The sequence below is a fragment of the Lepidothrix coronata genome, unplaced genomic scaffold, assembly GCF_001604755.1.
Source record: "Lepidothrix coronata isolate B3197 unplaced genomic scaffold, Lepidothrix_coronata-1.0 Scaffold37, whole genome shotgun sequence".
Taxonomy (NCBI): Eukaryota; Metazoa; Chordata; class Aves; order Passeriformes; family Pipridae; genus Lepidothrix; species Lepidothrix coronata.
Window position 1 is genome coordinate 701,795 of NW_016690217.1, and position 16,788 is coordinate 718,582.

Genomic DNA, 16,788 nt, shown 5'->3' on the forward strand with positions numbered 1-16,788 from the left:
TCACAAGGCAGATGGGGCAAACAAAGTGATAAAGGGATTTACCTATGGAGCCTACAAGTCTGGTTAATTAAAAGATAATGTAAGAATTTCAAGGAATAGATGTAAACAGACTTTCCTTGTCTTTGTTTAACTCTCATGGTTTCTGGCTAAGACCCTTTCTTATCTCTGCTGTGTCATAAAGAATTTATACTGCAACACAGGTTTTCATTCCAAAAGGGTCCTGTTAGCAGCACTATACCGTGAAAAGTCTTGCTCACTTCAAAAGGAGTTAGCAAGGCTTTTTTTGTATAAATCTATAAGTAGCAGCTAAGTTTGCTGAGATCTAATACGGCGTAGACTTGCCTCTTTTTGAATACAGCTTTTTAGGAATAAGTGGGTGTTCTTGCAAAGTTTGTAGTGTAGTCACAGTTGGCTAAGCAGTAACAAGTTCCTAGTTGTGCAGTTGTCAGTCACACAGAGGTGCAGATTGTCCAGAAATAAGGGACAATCAGCAGCAAGGAATATATAATGTAGTGATGTCCTCCATTTTGAATTGTGCTGTAACCTTCATCTTGAAAAATGTGTAGTTTGTCCTTCAGTGACCTTCAGAGCTACCTAAGAAGCATATAATGAGGGACATGTAGTAGGTGTGTCAGGAAGTCTGTAACCACCTGAGGATCTCAGCCAATGGAGAAAGGGGAAGGAACCAGCACTCCAGGCAAAGGGGATAAAATAGGCTGAGACCTTCACAGAGTTGAGAGGCCTCACTGAGATTTGTTCAGTGAACTCTCATAATTAGCTCCTCTGTCTCCTGGCTATTTATGCAGGTCTCAGTACCTGGATTTTCCAAATAGTAGGAAGCTGTAGTTTCATTTGGGCAGGCACTTGATAAAGAAAAGAACTTCTGTTTGGGGACACAAATGATGACATCCTGTGGTTGCTCATGGGATGATGAAAACATGCCTCGTTCCATAGAGAAAACTGCCATAGCCCCACTGCTGTGTTAAAAAAAAAAAAAAGGCAGCTTCTGGTCTTCAGGGATGGTCTTCCTTTGTTCCCCAGCTAAAACTACGCAGAGTTAGATCCAAGCCATGCAGAGCCTTCTGAGATCATACAATCATTCTTAACAAGGATGTAAAGCAGCTTTCCAGCAACTCTAACTTGCTAGATTGGTGACTTCTTCATTATAAACTTTAGAAGACTTTTCTGATTTAGGTGGCTTTGGAATAGGGTATTGTTTTATTTCTGGTTTCTTTTTTAGGCATCTGGACCGAAATGACAGCCTGAAACACGCAGGCCTCATGAATATGTGGACATTCCCCATCCTAAAGAAAGTTTACAGGCACAGTGTAATAGGACCCAGAATAAGGATCTCTGCTTGTAAAACCTCTCTCTGCCTGCTCTGGACAGAAGCATGTTGCAGGCTCTGACAATCAGCAGCAGGTCAGAATGTCAGGGCAAGAGGAGGCATCACTGCAGCAGAATTCACCCCTCACTCCCCACAGCAGCCTTTGTTCTGATGCTTCCTTGCAGAGGGGTAGGAGCACCCCCTGCCTCCAGCCAAAAAGAGACCAAAGTCTCAACATTTAAGAGTTAAAGTTTTATTGGACTTCAGTTGATGGAGAACAGAAAGGCAACAACGGCTCAGGTGTTCAATCACAAAACACCCCAGGAAGTGTCACATACAGGGGCTTAACACAGTTTGCAGGGAGACAATTGAAGAAGTTGTTTTTAAACTACTCTCCAAGGAAGAAAGGTGGATCCACAGCCCTGTTTTAATGTTCCCAATTACTGTCCTCCCTCAGTCAATTTCATATCCTTCCCCAAAAGAAGCTTAGGACACACCTCTCCCCCATGAGTTAAAGAAATAAATGGTAGTAAACTCAGGGAAAGAAATAGACTTCGGAGTCACCATAGATCTGTGCAGGAATCAACATTTGTGACTCTAGAAAGACTGGTTGTGACAGACTATTTTTAACAAAGCTAACAAATGGGTAAAGTTTCTACTGTGACACTTTAACCCAACTTGTGTATAAAACCTGTTGAAGTACTTTGCCTCAACACGTGTCTATGTGTTTGACAAATCACTTCCAAAGGATCTGGATATTACTTGGCTCACTGACAAGGGGAACCCAAGACTTTAAAGCAGACCTGTGAGCTGCTTCAACTGACAGTGCAGAGCAGCCCAAATGACGTCTCTTTAACCCTTCATAACACAGTGATTTTTGAGGAGTTTGCCCAAATTTCTACCACATAAGGCCAAGAGTTTGCATTAACCGGAGAGGTCAGAAAACAGGCTTGTACTTATTCTGAAGTATTACAATTTGCTACAATATTTTACTAAATTATGGACAACTTTTTAGCAGAGGTACTGGATCTCAACCATCTAAGGAAAAAATGCTTTCAATGGACAGCCCGAGTCTTGAAAAAAAGGATGGACCAGAAAAAAGCAGCTTCAAATATGATATAAGCAACACCACTACCACAAGGAGTTAACAATACTGAAACTTCTTTAATGAAAATGTGAAATACTATCTTATATACTATTAGAGGAACTGGATCTTGGGTTTTAAATAAACAAGATACTGTTTAATACTAACATATAATCTTACAGAAAATTATCTGCAGTTTTAAATAAATAAGCAACTGTTCAACACTAAGATAAAGAATCCTAGGGTAAGTAATCTTCAGTTTCAAAAAATAAGCCAAGTTCATAGATATGTATTGGCAGAAGCAGAAAACTGCTGCTAGGAGTCCTCTTGCTGTTTGTCAAATTCCTGTATTAGTCTCTTAATGCGAGACAGCTTGTTGTGCAGGTAGTGACATCCTCTCCATCAGAGGAACTGGGGCTACACTAAACAGGAAAGGTAAAAAGAAAAGTAGGGTATGCAAACATTTCTGGAGAGTTTAGAATTCCATGTCCTCGAGGGATGCATGGAGTGAGGGGTCTGACTCAGCCTAACATTCATGCTTGGCTCAAGATGTACATGTATTCAGTAGCAGGCATATACATATGCATTCCATTCCTCAGAAGTCATCTTAATATGAATTAGCTGCTGGGGTCTGCACAGAGTCTCAGAGGGTCTTCTTGAGGATCTTTAGGCACCCAAGGGGGGTTGCTGAGCATTTGGACTTTGCTCGACCCTTCATCATGGTCTCCCACACAAGGCATCGGTTTCACCTCGGTTCTGTGAGCTGCGCAGGATGTTCCTGAGCAAACTGGGCTGGGCCGTTTTGGCATGTTACAGAGGTGGTGACAGAGCTCTCAAGGTGCCACTAGCTGTGAGTTCCTCTAAACCATTTAGCCCAAAAGGCCATGGCAGCCCCAGGGCAGCCGCCCACATCCTGTAGGCCAAGGCTGTCCATAGCCATGGATTCTGCAGGGGACGGGCGTGGCTGTGCGGGCATTGTGATCTCGCTGGTGATGTTGGCTCTGGAAAGCGCTGGTGGGTGTCACAAAGGGCTCCTGCCTGGCAGCCCTATAAAAGCCGGGCAGCCGCCCCAACCCTTGGCCACAACCACCATGGCCCGCTACCGGCGGAGGTCGCGCAGGGGTCGCAGCCGCAGCCGCAGTCGCAGCCGGCGCCGCTCCCGTCGCCGAGGCGTGCGGAGGAGACGCCGGACCCGCCGTCGCCGCCGGGGCGGCAGGAGGCGCAGACGCCGCTGAGCCGAGCTCAGGGCCTGGGCCTTACAGAGCCAGAGCGCCCAGAGCGCGGCCCTGACGCGGGCCTGGCTCTGCCAATAAAGCACAGCAAGCTCCCATGAGATTGGGGTGTCAGTGTCCCTGGTGTCCCTGTGCGCCGGCAGCGACTCGCTCGGGGTGCGCCTGGGGCCCGCGTCTCTCTGCTCACCTGGGCTTTCCCTGGTTCATGAGAGCCCCCTGGACCCCACTCTGGAGTGCTCCACTGTGGATTGGGCCTCTCGGAAACGGGGCCCTATTCCATGAGTGCATGCCCTGCATGCAGTTTTGGGATTACGGCCACTAGTTTCCAGGCACTTCCTGTCTTCTCCCCCATCTGGGTATCAGCACCCCCTCAGCTCGCCAGGGTCTTCTTCTCAGTTTTATCCTTCTTTACCTGATATGCTGAAGATCCCAGAGTCACAAACTTCTGTTGTTCATCCAAAGTCCTGAATTTCTTGGCCATATTGTCCATCTGAGCCAGCAACTTCTGGTGTTTCCCATACTCTGCATTGAAGTCATCCTTATAGCTCTGGTGTTGCCCATAGGAGAATATAGCTATGTATTTTCTAATGGGAAAAGGAGAATATTTGGATATTAATGTGTTCCGAGAGAACATTCTAATGTGCCTCTATTCTATAAAGCACACGTGCAATTTTACACCAAGCTTGAATTGTTTACGCAAGATAAGCATAAACAATTTACTGCCACAGTAAATGGCCTAAAGGTGTCCACTTACAGAGCTGGAGCGGTTGTAGCTCAGTGTGCCATGACACCTTGAATTAAACATCAGACATTGGCAAGGCCACAGGTTCTTCCCTAGAGAGGCAAGCCCCAAAACTGTGCAACAAGGAGAACACAAGGCTGTGGACTCCCATGGGATGTGCACATGGAGTTCTCCTGGGGCTATTTTCGGGAATAGAGTTCAGGAACTCCCCCTGTAACATCAAAGAGCGAGCTGCAAAACCATCATCCACCTGCTAAGCTGCCCACTATTCTTTCCTGAGTCTCCTACGGTATCCTAGTTCACTTTGATCCTGATGAGAATAGGAGCTGGACTAGATCCTAAACTGACCAGAAGTCTTTCATTTCTGACAGAAGAGTATTTACGCTTTCCATGTTCTTCCATAGGAAAACTAACAGCTGAAAGAAAATCTGCCAGCGGGTGAAATGAGCATAAATTGGGCTTTGCTTTTGCCATCACGGGAGGTGTTTGTTTTTCCACTGTAAACCTTCAGCTTGTTTCACCAGCGTTCCCAGCTGTGTGTCTGACAGGTGAAGTTCTGTCTGCTGTTGCTGTTGGTGGGGCAGAGCATCTGCCACCTTCCTCCTTTGGGGATGTGTCTGGGAGCTTACTAAAGGGGAAATGGTGGGGAGAGTTCCAGTTGGGAGGTGAAGTGCACTGCTCTATTCTCAGATTTCAATTTACCTGCTGTCCGAAAGATAAAATTATTATCTTTATTGGCAGAGCTAGGCCCACATCAGGGCCACACTCTGGGTGCTCTGGCAACTAATGCATATTAAAATGTCTTTTGATAAAGAGAATCCACACATATATCCCTGGCTAGTAAATACATATATCATCTTGAGCCAAGCATGAATGTTAGAATGAATCACCCCCCCATGCATCCAGCGCTGCAATGAGTTAATGGTGCTTCTTAGTACTATATTGGTGTTCAGGAGTTTTATATCCAGTTTTCGGTGAAACTTGCATCACTATGCCCATGTACCAGTGAGTGCACCAGACACTGCCTTGGCACAGCCATTGTGACCTTTCTGGTGGTGTTGGCTCTGGAATGTGCTGGTGTCACAAAGGGCTCCTGCCTGGCAGCCCTATAAAAGCCACGCAGCCGCCCCAGCCCTCAGCCACAACCACCATGCCCTGCCACTATCGGAGATCTCACAGGAGCCGCAGTCGGAGCCGCCGCCGCTCCCGTCGCCGTGGCATGCGGAAGAGACGTCGGGCTGGATCCCGCCGATATCGCCGGCGTCTCTCCCGTGGCAGGAGGCGCAGACGCCAGTAACGCTGAGCTGAGAGCGCTGGCCATAATGCAGTCCTGGCTCTGCCAATAAAGCACAGCAAGTTCATGTGAGGGTGTGAATGTCCCTGGTGTCCTTGTGCACTGGCAGCAGGTCCCTGGTTTGGGAGAGCCCCCTGTACCTGAAGCTGGAGCGCTCCACTATGGATCATGCCTATTAGAAAGAGGGCCTTATTCCATGAGCACATGCTCTGAGACCCAGATTGCTCAAAAGCTTTCTTTTTCCTTGCTGCACATGTTCCAAGAGTGACACTTCCAGTGCTCTTTCCGTGCAAAGCCTTCTGGAGGCAAAAAGGGACATGGTGTGGGGAGGAATGTTAGTAAGTGGGAGCTTGCCTTGAAGTCCCTTTTGCCAGGGCAGATGCCCAGGGGGTTTCTAACCCTGAGCAAGAGCAGGACCCTCAGGGCATGTCATGTGTTCTGGATCTGGCCAGGACAGGGTTAATATTTGCAGTGGTGGAGTGGTGCCAGGTTCCACAGGTTCCATGTGCTGAGCAATCGCGTGTGAATCTCTGACCTGTCTTGTACACTCTGCTATTAGTATTGTTGTTGCTGTTCATCTTATTTCATTGCTGTTTCTAGCAAATTTTTCTTATCTCAACCCATGATTTTTACTTTCTTGTGTCTCCAAATCTCCATCCTGTGCAGGGGTAGTGGTGGGGAAGCGAGCAAGTGACATGTGGTCTTGGGTCTTTCAATGTGAACACTAAACTGGGGAATACCATTCCTAAACCATGAATATGGAAATATGGAAAACTCATATGTGTAAGTGATTACTTTCCTTGTCTAGTCTTACAGGAAAATTAGCCTGCTGAAAAGCAACTGCTGTAATTGAACTGAAAGCCTGTTAGGTAACATTTATTCTAAATTAAAGATTTTATACAGTTACATATAAAGCAACACATGAATATTGCCAAATAATCTTTATAATACTATTCTACATATTATCTTTTGGTGGGAGAAATTCCTGTGGTCTTTTTTCAGTCCTACAGTGACAAAGAATTCTATAAAGCAAATTGCAGCTGAATTTTTCAGCTCAAGCAAAGAAAAGTTAAGTAAAATAGCAGAAACTGTTACATTTGAGCTACCTTTCCAAAGCAGATGGTTAACTTGAATACTTAAGGCCAAAGAAGGGGAAATGAGAGGATCTGTGTGTTGAACAAAAAAACATAATGGAACTGTGCAAATGCATTCTGTTCCTCCCCCAAATGGATATTCTAATATTCAAAACATCACTGAAGGTTGAGGCCAAAATTTCAAGTGATTTTGTTTCCTTTCTCCAGTTGTGTGGCAAGACAAACTTCGTAGGTCAGGTTTTCTTCCCTTGCCCTTCAGTAACACCAGCTTACAGCCCCAAGGTCTCTTTTCTTCCCTGAGAGGCAGCAAAGACTAAATTATGTTGGCACATACAGGTGCTGCCAGCCATTCCCTCCTACCTTCATTTCTCCTGCAGTGCTCCATTGCCTCAGCTGCTCCTCCCTGTCAGGTGTTCTGAGCTGCCAGAACTCACTCCATCTTCCCATGTAGAGGAAAATCCTGAAATGAGGGAGATGCCTTCCATTAACTGCTACATATTTTAATACTGCCAGTTCTCAGCTGCTGAAAATACGAATTTCTGTGCCCTTTTCTCTTTCCCCAAAGGATACATTTTGCACCCCAAACCTGCAAACCATGCATCTGGTCAAGGGTGAATATCTACTCCACAGGTAGCTAGATCCCACCACTTGGCTCAGCCGCCTTTCCTTAGACCTAGAACTTTTTTCCCAGTTTGTGAAATGCATATGGTTTCTTTTCACTGTCTGATGATGATCAGGGCAGCCTCACTGTGTGGAGGGCTGCCAAGAAGGGACGGACAAAGTGCATAGGAGTGTGACAAGACATGACAGAGGACAAAAACCAAGGAGAGTGAAGTTGGGAAGATGCAGATGTGGACAAGAGGCCTGTACTCAAATATCACCTCTTTGCCTATAGCCTAAGCCTTCACGTTCTCCTAAAGCCCCAGAGTTACAGTAGAAGGAAGCCCTTCGGAAGGAACTGTCATTTTGCAGGCTAAATCCTATTAGCAACAGCTGAGAGAGAAAATACCACGGTGGCTGGATGGGTAGGGTACCATAATGTACAACAGGATACAACAGAACATTTCATTTAGAAGACACCAATAATAACTATATAGTACAACTGCCTGACCCCTTCAAGGATGACCCAAATTTAAAGTAAGTCATTAAGGACATTGTTCAAATGCCTCTGGAACTGATACGCTTGGGGCATTGACCACCACTCAAGAAAGCCTATTCTAGTGTTTGACCACCCTCTCACTAAAGAAATGTTTTCTCATGTTAAGTCTGAACCACTCCTGATGCAGTTTTGAGTCACTTCCCCATGTCCAGTCACTGGATTCCAGGAAGACTTTTAAAGGCATGAATGACAAGACAAACGGCCACAGTCATGTGACACAGGTAACTGAGGGAGAGCTACATGGAAATGCAGAAGCTGAAAACAAGAAAAGGTATTTCCTTTTTTCTCCTGACACCATGTGCCTGCAGGGATGGAAGGCCTGCTGTGACAACACTGGGAAGAAGAGGCTGATGTCACTGACCTGTGGACTGTGACTTCACCAAGTGATGGATTGTGACCTCACTTTCCTCTCTGCTTATCTTGGGGTGACTGGGAGTCTGAATGCCTTTTGTACTGTCACCCAGGGGCAGAGGCTGATGTCACCGAGCAGTAGACTGTGACATCACGGGGAGATGCATTATTACACTGCTTACATTCAGATATTGGCAGAGCCTTCACCAATCTGGCTCCAGCCTGAACTTCTACCAAGCAAGACTGTGAGTCCAAGAGGATCAAGCCAGGCTTCTCCAGTGAGGACTGGTGCCTGCCACTGGCAGATATTGGTGCAGACCTGGAGCAGTCTAACTAGTGTTTTCCTGGCCCTGCCTGGTTCAGGCAGCCAGGCACTGCAGGTGCTGGCAGCAGTGAAGATTGGCTCTGTGGGAAAACATGCCCCCCAGGGGTGGCTGTGGCATGGGTGACGGGGCTCAGGGAGCTGGAAGGATGTCATTCTTGAAGGGCCTGGACATTTCTTCCTCCCCTTCCTGGGAGAGCCAGTGACCATGGCTTCTCCCTCCTGTGACATGTGGCACCAGTGAAGGCAAGCAGCTCCTGATCCTAAGCTCTCCCCAGTGTGCTGCAGGACACAAAAATGGCCATGGAGACAGACGGCAACTGCCCCATTTGCCAGGACACTCAGAAGGACGTGGCTTCTGCTCTGCCCTGTCACCACCGGTTCTGTCTGGGCTGTATCCTGCGGTGGGCTCAGAGAAACCCAGTGTGCCCACTCTGCAGAAAAACAATAGAGACCATCCGGTTTTCTGACTATGGAGAAGGAGACTACCTGGAGACAGCTATCACAGCCCCTGAGGAGCTGCCAGATGGCAGCAGCATGGCAGGGAGAGCTCCTGACACCCTGGCTGAGAACAGCCCCCATCCCCCTGGGACATCCCGTTCATTTTCTCCACAGGAGACACTGTCCCAAGTAGAGCAGGAGGGTTCAGGCAGTATCCTGCCGGAGGACTGGGCAGAACTTTTCCGTCAACAAGAGCACCTCCTGGACCCTGTGCGGCCCTGGCTACGCCAGAGGCTAGAGGGAATATACCGGGGCTGGTGGTGGGTGGTAGAGACCATAGAGAGCACCATCCTGCATGGCCTCTGCGTCTATGGGCTGAATGCAGAGGTCTTGATTGAAGTGCTGGAGCTTCTCCTCCAGGAACACGCAGCACCAGTGATCCACAGTGCCATCAACATCATTGTGGGCCAGTGCAGTGAGGAGGCCCAGAGACTGATGTGCTCTGGTGCAGTCAGAGATGAGAACAATGGCCCTGTGGCCACAGCCAGCTCCAGCTCCAGCAGCTACAGCTCCAGCAGTTCCCGGAAGGGGACTCCTGCCAGCAGCCTCACAGGCTCTGACATGGAGGAGGAACCTGCTACATAGAGGCCTCCCTCCTGCCCAGGGCAGCACCCACAGCCCCTCCACTCCCATCCAGGGCAGGGAGTGATTGCCCGGGGAATCCCAGCACCCCCCAGGCAGGAGGGCCCCCAGCTCCCAGGACTCTCTGCAACCCTGCAAGAGGCCGCCCCACTGGCAGTGCTGGCAGGGCTCTTGCAATTCTTTATTCAAGGAAAAGGAAATAAATTATTATTTCCCTCACACAGTCTCTGGGTGCTGTTTTCTCTCCCTTTTATTGCCTTTCCCCTTCTCTTCGTGCCCCATCGCGGGTGCACCCACATGCTGCAATGCACAGCCATGGACTCCTGCAGCCCTAGGGCCATGTTAGCAGTAGCTCTTCCCACAGGAATTTCTGCTGCAGATGTGCACCTGCAGTGAAGCAGATGCCAAAGGCAGAAAGAGCAGCAGGGGCTACTGGTGTTATCAAGGGGACGATGCCCTCAGCTTGCCTCCAGTCCCCCTCTCTGCTTAACCACAGACACTTCTGCTCTGCTCTGGTTTCTCTCCACTGTCTGGTGCTGACCAGGGCAGCCTGCAGAGGGTAAATATTCTCGCAGATGAGCAAGGTCTACTGAAAACTTCTTCCTGAGTCATAATTTTATCTCTTTGCTACAAACAAACACAGATTGGCACAGATTTATAGATATTAATTTTCTCCTTTAGGATAGTTGGTGCTGACTTCCAAGATCCTGAGGTGATTGGGGTTTCCAATTTCAATCTAATCAGAGAAATCAACTTACTCCATGTGGCATCAGTGGCATGGTGTGTGGAAGGCACTTTCTCTTTGGACATCCAGCCTAGCACTGGAAGTCAGGGTGCCAGGAGGAGCTGTGCTTTGTTGCAAATCACTTCTGAAGCAGCTCGAACCAGTTCATAAGCTGCTAGGATCTCTTTTTTTAGTTGGGGTGTAACAGGCCTCCGATCCTCTGTTTCCCCAACTCCAGAATGCCAGGTGTCATTCCTGAGTCTTCCTGAACACTTTTTGTCAGACACTCCAAGAAGGACCATTCTCCCCGGCTGCAGTGTAGAACACATTTTTTACATCCTATTCTGTCCTGACCAGTGCAACTACTGCAGGAACAATCTCCTGTTCAGTTTGTTCAAAAGCTTGTTGTTGTTCAGGATGCCACTTAAAATCATTCTTCTTCCATGTCACATGACAGAGAGGGCTTACAATCTGACTGCACTCTGGAATATGCATTCTCCAAAAGCCGACAGCACTTGGGAAAGCCTGTGTTTCCTTGTTGCTGGTTGGTGGTGACATAGCTGCTATTTTGTTGACCACGTCCACTGGAATCTGACAATGTCCATCTTTCCATTTTACTCCTAAAAACTGAATTTCCTGGGCAGGTCCCTTGATCTTACTTTGTTTTATGGCAAAACTGGCCTTCAGGAGGATTTGTATTATCTTCTCCCTTTTCTCAAAACTTCCTCTGCTCTGCTGCCCTACACAATGATGTCATTGATGTATTGCAAGTGTTTGGATCCTCATCCATTTCCAAAGCAGTCTGGATCAGTCCATGGCAAATAATGGGGCTGTGTTTCCACCCCTAGGGCAGTCGGTTCCAGGTGTACTGGATGCCCCCCAAGGTGAAGACAAACATGGCCTCCACTCTGCTGCTTAAGGAATGGAGAAAAACATATTGGCAGTGTCAGTGTGGGCTCCAGTTTGTACTGAAGTTCCAAAAAACAAGTCTAGCACAGCAACACTCAGTGGTGGTGTGACTTCATTATTGTTTACACGGAAATCCCCCCAAAATAAATAAATACTGGACTGCTCCATCCACCACGTTTTCTTTACTGGAAGGAATCTCTTCTCCCTAAAAGACAGAGAGAGAGAGAGAGAGAGAGAGAGAGAGAGAGAGAGAGACAGAGAGACAGAGAGAGACAGGGTCCCTTTCCCCCAGCCACAGCAGTGACATGAGGTGGTGTCAAACAACATCCAGGTCCTAATCATGCCCCGTCCTTGCTACTGGAAAAAGGAACCTGTCCTGGCCAGAACCAGAACACTATTCTTCAGCCAAGCAACATCCTGTAAAGTGCCTTCATCCACATTTTCCATCACCACCCAGAGATCCTCATCAACAAGGTAGCTGAAAGAAGAAAACAATGGCATGGAGAGAAATGTACACAGCCAGATTACCTTACAGAAAAGACTACAGTTGAATTTTGTTTCCAGGTCACTTGTAAATGAAAACAGAATAAAATGGAGACACATTCTCTCTATACTAAACAGTACTAGGCATCTCTCTAAATAAGAAAAAGAAGATTATATCTCCTTAATTAAGTCACCTGCAATGAGAACGAACAACCAGGGCTGCAGAAATAGTCACAGAGTCTCAAAGCTAAGTAGAAAACGACCCTCCAAAGCTCTCGGGGCATTGCTGTTGTTTGAGTCTGCAGCTCACAAAGTTACTCCTCAGCACCTGACCAAGTTTATTAGCTGCTATGCTATTTCATGTTATACTAGCACAGTTTGCATGGCAATATAAAGAAGTGCTAGTTTTAGTGATGAGGAGTACACCTGCCGCTGCAGTGCCAGGGGATAAGACTTTCTTTTTTTCTTTCACCTAAAGTGCTAGACCTTCTCTAGGTCTGTCAGACCTGGCAGCACATCCTCCCAGCAAGCGACAAACAATCCCAGGTTAGTTGGAAGAATGATGAAAATCACACTGCTGGACAGCCACAGGAAAGCCAAGAAATCAGAAGTCTCCTCATACTGTTATTTACAACTTTTACCACAAAAAATACCCCTATCGAGTATCTTTGCAATTCCAGCCTTCAGCCTTGATTTAGTTACCTTTTTGCTAAGGACAGATTTCAGCATTAAATGCCAGCCTTGCTGGGAAAATGAGTATGTGCTTTTGAATCAGCTCCAACCAAGCTCCACAAGTCAAATGGTCAGGTATATTTCACCAAAAAGAATCTCAGAAAACAAAGGCTAGTCCACTTTTCTTTATTTGGATTTAGGATATACATCATCACACCGTTTTTCACAAGAACAGTTCCATCCTGATGGGAGCGACTGGGATCTACTACTACCTAAAACATGAAGACAAGATCACTGCAGACAGCTTTTACTTGAATATGATATTCAAATAAAACTAGCAAGAAAAAAAAAGCAACCCTAAAATTAAAACACTAATGATTACAATCAAACAGAAATACAGATCCTTGATGCACCCACTTCAGGATATAGAAAGTCTTTTTAATGAGGGATGCCTGCAATACTTCTTTCTTAATGCTTTATTTACTGAATATCTATACACAGAAGTGGCTGACTACATCACTAAATACATTTTTATGCTACTACACAGAAAACTTCAGCTTCCATTATTTCATGGAACTTCTTTCTATTTTAAAGTACCACAGTAAGCAGTCTCCTATTCAAAACAATGCAGCAGCTATTTAAAACCCACGGGGGAAAAACCAAACAAAACCAAACAAAACAAAAGCCCAAACCATAGAATTAATCCAAACAACCACCTTTTGGAAGGCCACTATTACTGTTGAACAGAAAATGTAATATTTTCTTCTAGCACATTATTCAAAAGGATCCATATTCAGCAACTACTCCAGCAGCAAATAAATCCATGAGTACATAAGAAATGAGCCAAAATGTGACAAAACTTCCCCAAAAAAATGTAGCTATGTTTTCTAGGAACCGCATAGAAAGAAGACTCCCAAGTTTCCTTCACTTAAAAGCCTGAGTAAATCCAGGCTCGTGATACCCAAGCATTTACCACCAGGGAATACATCAAGCTCCAACACACACACTGCTGGAAGTGCACACATCCCTCACACCTGCACTTGGGACCATCTTTCTGCTGAACTGAGAAAGACCGACCACCTCGGGCACTTCTGCTTCACTATATTAGCAATAATAAGGTGTTTTTCCAAAGTTCATAGTGTAGTCACAGTTAGCAATAAGAAACATTAAGTTTCTGAACTGGTTGTTCAATTGTCAGTTCCAGAGAGGTGCAGTTTACCCAGAGACAAGGGGACCAGTCAGCAGCAGAGAAGGATCATGTGCCCATGTCCTCCATTTTGAAGTGCTGTGGCCTGTTTTGCACAATAAGCACTTAATGGGGCAAACACACTGGGCATGTCTGGGAGCCTGTAACCCCGGAGCATCTCAGCCTATGGAGGAACGGGGAGGGACCAGCACTCCAGGCAGAGGAGATAAAGGGGACTGCGACGTCCCCTGACTTGAGAGACATCCCTGAGGTTTGTTTAATGAGTTCATGCTTTTTTTCGAGTAAAAGTTGGGGTTTTGTTTTTTGTTTTGGTTGGTTGTTTAGTTTATTTGGTTTTGTTTTGCTTGTTTGTTTTTGGTTTTGTTTGGTTTGGTTTTTTCGTTAGCTCCTCTGTGTCCTGGCTATTTAGGTGTTTCCCAGTGCCTGGATTTTCAGAACAGCTGCAAGGGATCCAACACCGTTGAAGGGTACAAAGCAACCACAGCTCTCTCACACCCTGCTCACCCTCCCCCTGCCACCTTGTGCAGGCACAGGAGCTGCACCCTTACTGCACGTGCGGACCGACCGACGGACACAGCACCCAGTGCCCCGTGCGCACCTCGCTCCCTTGCCTACACATAGACAGCAGCACCTGCTCGTCACCCCACAGGCACACCGAGCCTCTCTCCTTCCCCTTGCACAGCCACGCTCCCGCAGCCGCACGGCCACACAGCAGGCACCAGCACCGCTCCCCCCGCAGAAACTCCGGCGCACACCTGCTCAGGATGGCCGGGACCTCCTGCCTGGACAGTGCCGCGGCTCGTCCTGCTGCACTCTGAGTGAGGACAGGGAGAGGGGGAGAGGAAAGAGGGGGGAGACTCCTGGGAGAGGGGAGAGAGCTGGGAGAGAGTGAGTCCCAGCGGCTGCGGGGAGGGGTCCAGGGCCGGCAGGACATGGAAAACAACTGCTCGGCAGCCCCGGCGCCGGTGAGGGTACATCCGTGCCTGGCCGTGCCCACTCTGCTGAGGCCGTGGGCACCACTCAGGTTCACAGCTGGATCTGTGACAGTGCAGGTCATCTGTCGCTCCTCAAGCTTAAAGGTCACCTGCGCCAGGTGCATCACAGCATTGCCTCTGTCTTGAAAAGCCCTAAGGAGCAGTGCCGGGCAGAGACTGCAGATACTCATGAATGGCACCAAAAAACCCCAGCACGGAATCTTCCATGGCAGAACAAAAGGAATAGGAGCGATGGAGTCACCCTGAAATGGGCTAAAGAACACTTACAAAAGCCTCAAAGAGACTCTTGGGTCAGAACGTGGAAAAGAAGTGGTGAAACAAATCAGAAGCTGGTTGCAATGTCCAGGGCCCAGTTATCTGACTAAAATGCTACACAATTGCTGGAATACTGCATGGATGACTAATTACTCCTGTCATTCTGTAATTTGGATTTGTTAGGTGCAGCATATTTATCTCTCAGAAATTAGTCTAGAGCTGTAATTAAGAAGGTGCTAAAGAAAGGCTCATAGACATTATAATTCAATTGCTATGTGTCATAGGTTTACTTGTTCTAAAAATCCAAGCAGAAATTTTCCTTTCCCCTGTCCCACTGTAAGAGGAGGTTGAACGAGGAGGGGGCAGGGATAATTAACTATACAAAAGAACTAGCTGGCAGACCTGCATTCCCGGCTAATAGCCCATCGAAAAAACTGCTGGGAAGGGATAGGAGTTTTTTCTCCTCCTCTCCTTACCAACGGGGAACACTTCACTTTGTGCCTTAACGGGGGCAAGGTGTGTTGGAAAAGCTCGGAGGCCATTTTGCTCTCAACCTGGTCATCTGTCTGTTCTCCGGCCTCGGTTTGTCTACGGTCTGCTCTGTTGCCAGCCAAATCTGCTCAGATTTCATCGTAGAGTTTGTGGTCACTAACGAACAAAGGGGGAGTCCTGTCTACAGCCAGCCGCAGACAGCATGAGTTTAGTGGGAAAGAAACCGCCTTTCTTCCCCGTCCCCTCCTCGGTGGGGGGTGATCTCCATTTCGGCTTCTCCCATGATCCGGGGCCCCCACGCGGCAACTACCATAGCCCAACAGCGCCCCCTGCCGACCGACACCGAGCACTGCAGGCTCTGCTCCTCCAGTGATCCAACAGCGCTCCTGCCCACTGTGATTAGAATCGCGCTAGAGGACAGAGACTGTTTCTTTTTTGAAGAGGACTTTTAGGGTACAGGATTATTGTTTAGTTGTTTTTGAGTTCTGTTGCTGGTTTTGCCAATATACATATATCCTTTAATAAAGGGTTGTTATTTCTTCCCTTTTCCATACTTCTTCCATTGGATCTTCTTAATTTCGGATTTACAATTGCTGAGAGAGAAGAGTTTGGTCTACCTCATAACTCATCCTCCTTAGCAAAACACTCCAGTCTCTTTAAACTGAGACACTCTGGGTTTGATAAGCAGAATCTGCTTTTTTGCCTTGATCCTCCTGAAGGTTTCTGTTGTGGGTGTTTTGTTGGTTTGTTGGTGGTCTTTTTCCATGCATGCAAAATTAGGGGATCTAAGGTAAATTCTTTCTACAAGGAATGTGGAAGAGCCTGGCCTTCAGTCAGCTGAGTCATTACTACTCAAAGAACAGCCCTGTAGTATTATGGGGGTGATCCTTGGTTGAAATTCTTTTATTAGGTTGTAATGGGGGTACTTTTGATTTAGATGATCAATGGAGCATAGAGGGGTGAGAAAATAATATATTATGATGTGAAACCAGCCGGAGTATTGAACAATGTAAATTTATTGCACAAGTTAACTGTAAGGTCCATCGTGTCTTTAGCAAGTTAACTAGATGTCCCCTGTTATCATAGCTGAGTTCCTCCTTGGCTTGACTCCATACTGCAAGATGGATACAAATACCCTTGAAACATAGTTGTAGAGGTCGTACATAGGGGTGAGAAAGATGATGGTGAGAGGAAGATCATAGAATCATAGAATTATGGAATCAGCTGGGTTGGAAGGGACCTCTGAGATCATCAAGTCCAACCCTTGATCCACTACCGCCGTGGTTACTAGACCATGGCACTAAGTGCCACATCCAATCTCATCTTGAAAACCTCCAGGGATGGAGAATCCACCACTTCCCTG

At 47.1% G+C, this 16,788-nt stretch overlaps 2 protein-coding genes across 3 annotated transcripts in view; one reads left to right on the forward strand and one right to left on the reverse strand.

The window, feature by feature from the left end:
* Positions 1-5,747, reverse strand: part of ELL2 (elongation factor for RNA polymerase II 2) — a 37,503-nt gene extending 31,756 nt beyond the window's left edge. Inside the window, exons 1-3 of the mRNA XM_017812565.1 lie at positions 5,563-5,747; positions 4,056-4,227; positions 3,515-3,714 (exon numbers count right to left, since the gene is read on the reverse strand). Coding sequence (XP_017668054.1) covers positions 3,515-3,714; positions 4,056-4,227; positions 5,563-5,747 — 557 coding nt within the window. The remainder of the gene's footprint in view (positions 1-3,514; positions 3,715-4,055; positions 4,228-5,562) is intronic.
* Positions 5,748-8,472: 2,725 nt separating this feature from the next.
* On the forward strand, positions 8,473-9,898 carry LOC108496217 (E3 ubiquitin-protein ligase CHFR-like). Of its 2 annotated transcripts, none has more exons than XM_017812727.1 (2): positions 8,473-8,528; positions 8,884-9,898. In XM_017812727.1, the coding sequence occupies exon 2, from the start codon at positions 8,903-8,905 to the stop codon at positions 9,689-9,691; it is 789 nt and encodes a 262-aa protein (XP_017668216.1). In that variant the 5' UTR covers positions 8,473-8,528; positions 8,884-8,902; the 3' UTR covers positions 9,692-9,898. The 2 variants fall into 2 exon arrangements, with proteins under 2 accessions (XP_017668216.1, XP_017668215.1); XM_017812726.1 differs by having other exon boundaries at positions 8,521-8,663.
* Positions 9,899-16,788: the final 6,890 nt, after the last annotated feature.